Source organism: Lactuca serriola, chromosome 2, assembly GCF_051521515.1.
Source record: "Lactuca serriola cultivar US96UC23 chromosome 2, Lser_US96UC23_V15, whole genome shotgun sequence".
NCBI classification, from domain to species: domain Eukaryota; kingdom Viridiplantae; phylum Streptophyta; class Magnoliopsida; order Asterales; family Asteraceae; genus Lactuca; species Lactuca serriola.
Genome location: NC_136409.1, coordinates 228,312,100 through 228,316,682, shown reverse-complemented (window position 1 = coordinate 228,316,682; position 4,583 = coordinate 228,312,100). Strand labels below are relative to the sequence as shown.

The 4,583-nt window shown below is 34.9% G+C and overlaps 1 protein-coding gene across 1 annotated transcript; it reads left to right on the top strand.

The window, feature by feature from the left end:
- The first annotated feature begins 796 nt into the window (after nt 1-796).
- LOC145088781 (uncharacterized) lies at nt 797-3,452 on the top strand. Its single transcript, XM_079027181.1, has one exon. The coding sequence runs from the start codon at nt 1,061-1,063 to the stop codon at nt 3,278-3,280; it is 2,220 nt and encodes a 739-aa protein (XP_078883307.1). The 5' UTR covers nt 797-1,060; the 3' UTR covers nt 3,281-3,452.
- The last annotated feature ends 1,131 nt before the right edge of the window (nt 3,453-4,583 follow it).

Below are 4,583 nucleotides of genomic sequence, written 5' to 3'. Positions count from 1 at the left end.
ACACGATAGATAGTCCGAGTTAATTTTTAGAAATAGAGACCGAACATACAATTTGATACTTGGACCAGAGACGATTAGTTTAATTTATTCATTTTCTTTTATTAGGGTGTACAGTTAGATTAGAGGTTTAAGATCTTTTTAATTTTAATTTTTATATTTATTATAAATCAGACAAATAAAAGAAAATAAATAAATAAGAGCAAAATAGTAATTTTAGGTTTATCAAAGACCCAAGACGCAACAAAAACACATCCTAAGAACCGTACTAATTAAAAAAAAAAATTTAAGTACCAAATCTCAAATTTACTCAACAATTTATGTAGTTAGAAAAAAATAAGCTAAAAGTGCATGACGATTTCTGCAATTTACTTTTATTTTATTATCTAGTAAAGTAATTGTTTAGGATATTATTCAATAACGACAAAGATTTGTAATTGAAATCGGATATTATTTGGATAGTTGACTAGTTGAGGTAAATAATGTATTTTGCATTCAAAGGGGTCAAAGTATAATAAAACGAAGCGGGAGTCCTTGTTTCCAAAAATTCTCACGTTTTAAAAACAAGTCCTACGTCACCTGACACGTTGAATTACCAATGTTGACCATACTTGGAGGTGAGATGAGTCAATTCTATGGCCAATTTATAATTTGACCCCACAACTTCAAAACCTCCGACCCCACACCCCAAAAAAACCTTAAAGTTCATTGGCTCGTTCCTTCTGACGCGCTTTATCGCTACGTGGGGAACTACCACTTCTTCCCTTACAAATCTCCGTGTGATATACCTGCCGCTGCTATAATATTCCATTTTACTTCTGACCATTATCATCATTCATCATTCTCATTCTTTCGCTTCAGCATTTCATCAAACACCTGGCATACATAAAACAAACTTTCCGTGTTTCCGGCGACTTCAGAAGCTCTCTTTCGCCACCATCAAAATGGACTTCATATCAACTGAATTGAAACTCCGACACTTGGTATATACGACGTTAACTTAAAAGGTTTGTCTTTCTAGTTTCTAGTCTAGAAGCCTCTTCATCTTTTTCGTGTGTTACTCATGGCTGAATCCGAGGAGACCCAGAATAATGATACCCAATTGGTAGCGGTTCCTACAGAAGACATGGCTATACGAGCTGTGAACAAGAGATATGAAGGGCTAAGCACGATTCGAGCGAAGGCCACTAAAGGGAAAGGAGCTTGGTACTGGGCACATCTGGAGCCTATTCTGGTTCGAAACCCGGACACAAATGATCCGAAAGCTGTTAAGCTTAGGTGCAACCTTTGTGAAGCTGTTTTCTCTGCTTCAAACCCATCGCGAACTGCTTCTGAGCATCTCAAGAGAGGAACCTGCCCCAATTTTAACTCTCTGTTGAAACATTCATCACCTTCGTCTTCCTTGCCGCCATTGTCTTCACCTTCTTCTCAGAGTAATCGGAAGCGGCTCGGGTCTATAAACGAGGGTTTGAATAGTTACCATCAACATCAGTTTCATCATCATCATCAACAACAGCAGCATTTGTTGTTATCTGGTGGGAAAGAGGATCTGGGACCATTGGCAATGCTGGAAGATAGTGTGAAAAAGATTAAAAGTTCAAAACCTTTACCACCTGGTCCCATTTTAAGTAAAACCCAAATCGATTCGGCTCTTGGATTATTAACTGATTGGTTTTACGAGTCTTACGGGTCAGTCTCATATTCAAGCTTGGATCATCCAAAGTTTAAAGCTTTCATGAATCAAGTCGGGCTTCCTGAGATTTCACGACAAGACAATTTTATGTCGTCAAGGCTTGATTCAAAATACGAAGAAGCAAAGTTAGAATCAGAAACCAAGATCAACGATGCTGAGTTTTTTCAACTTTCATCCAACGGGTGGAAAAGGGAAGAAATCGAAGGTATGAATATGATCAAATTCATGGTTAATCTTCCGAATGGAACCACATTATTTCGAGAAACGTTTTTTCCTAGTGGCGCGATTCCTGCCACGTATGCAGAAGAGATCATGTGGGAAACCATCACAGGTACGTGTAATATCGTTCAAAAATGTGTCGGAATTGTCGCAGATAAGTATAAAACAAAAGCCTTGAGAAATTTAGAGCTTCAAAATCAATGGATGGTTAATTTATCATGTCAGCTTCAAGGAGTCGGTAATCTAATCAAGGATTTTAGCAAAGAGCTTCCTCTTTTCAAGAACGTAATTTCTAATTGCTTGAAGATTACCAATCTTTTCAACAACAATTCTCACGCTAGAAGCATTCTCAACAAGTTTCTCTCACACGACTCCAGATTCTCTGTTTCTTTTGGGATTCCTCCCCTTTTATATTGTGAAAACTTACAAAACTTTTCGTCTGTTTCTGCAATGTTGGATAATATCATCAGCTGTTCTCGCGTCTTGCAGTTAGTTGTAATGGAGGATTTGTATAAAGTTTTGGTTATGGAAGATTCTCTGGCTACAGAAGTTGGCGACATGATCCAAAACATGGGGTTTTGGAATGACGTGGAAGCTATCAACACTTTAATCAAAGTGGTGAAAGATATGGTTGAAGAGATTGAGGTTGAAAGGCCATTAGTAGGTCAATGTCTTCCTCTTTGGGAGGATTTAAAATCCAAAATCAAAGATTGGTGTGTGAAATTCAGTGTTCTTCATGTTGGTGTTGTTGAAAGAATTGTTGAAAAAAGATTCAAGAAAAACTACCACCCTGCATGGTCAACCGCATTCATACTTGATCCAGTCTATTTACTGAGGGACGAAAACGGAAAATACCTTCCACCTTTTAAATGCTTAACCTGTGAACAAGAGAAAGATGTTGATAAACTGATAACACGATTAGTTTCAAGAGAAGAAGCTCATAAAGCATTAATGGAGCTTATGAAATGGAGGTCAGAAGGACTTGACCCGTTATATGCAAAAGCGGTTCAAGTCAAACAACTTGACCCATTGACCGGAAAGATGAAAATAGCAAACCCTCAAAGTAGTAGACTTGTTTGGGAAACTATCTTGAAAGACTTCACAATTCTTGGAAAGATTGCAGTTAGGCTTTTGTTTCTTCATGCAACAACTTCTTGTGGATTCAAATGTAGTTACTTGTCTTTATTGGGTCAAGGACAAATTCAATCAAGAATTGGACTTGAAAGGATTCAAAAAATGATATTTGTTGCAGCTCATTCCAAGCTCAAAAGGCGTGATTTTGGTAGTGAAGAGGAGAAAGAAGCCATAACAAATGGGGGAGATGATGATCATGACATGCTTAATGAGGTCTTTGTGGATGCTAATATGTAATGTCTTTTCTTTTTCACAGTTTGTAGCATTAATTGTATTCTTTGGTTAACCTTTATTATAACTATAATTTAGGTCCAAGAATTTGTAGGAGTATTGCCATATTATAATTGACAAAGATCCAGGATTGTTATACCGTTTATAATTATAATGAATCAAGATTTTAAATTTTCAATCTTTTTAGATGTTCATGAATTTGTTGTTATCTACATATTCTACAGAGGATTTTTGGGTTCTAGTTCTTGAATCGGTTGTTATTAACGCAAAAACTTCATATGTTTTGATGGATGATGTTTCTTGTTATTTTCAATGTACAAATTTTGTTAATATCTCCATGTGATCGATTAAATAAACAATGATTATTTATCTGAAATATTGTTGTGAGTTGTGACTGATTATAATTCATTAATTCTATATTCAAACATCCCACATGAGTGTCTGTCAATTCTAATCAAAATTGTACATCTATCTTTGTGATTCTGATGATTACGTACCTTTTAGTTTAATTGATCTTTTAATACAAGATGTTGCTTGACAAAGAAATGACCAAATGTTTTAATTTATCTTTTTGTTTCTTGACATTGATTCAACCTGATGATAGCTCGATTCTTACCAAAAAAATCACTATATAAAAGTCAACATCTATTCTTCATAAAGTCTTCAACTTTTATCGATGTGTATTATTCTCTCAGTTAGTTATTAATTAACATGCGTTAGTTATGGTGGATTCATTCTTAGGGCCCTTTTGTATGACATTTGTTGCCTTAAAAGCCTTATGAAGTTTCGAATAATCATCACATGATTTAACATGCCATGATTGCTTCAATGGATTTCATTGATGAAAAAAGAAGAAAGGGATGTAATTGGAAATTGGAATGAAGAGAACCAAATTTGAACTTTTTGGTTCTATAAATTCTGCTTTATATTCCTTGTCACAACTGTCTAAAAAGAGAGTTTTTATTTTTTTGGTTTACGTTAACTAAATTGGACCCTATAGTAAGTAGCTATTGCATATTGGTATTTATGCAAAACCCATAAAACGAAAATGCTAAAAGGTGAAAAAAAAATGGGAAATAAATGAACTGTGAGTATGTTTTTTTGTACTGAAAGTAATAAGTACAGTAAAAGCACTTCACATGCAGTACACCAAATATTACTCACATTCTACCATTTATGGTTGTCATCTTCAAACTAGTTCTTTCTTGTTTTGATCATAAATAATTTTAACCATTGAGTAAAATGAGAACTTTTACTATTTGATAAGTAAAACACATAATGTGGTTAGTTTTTACCTATGGGTTTTCTC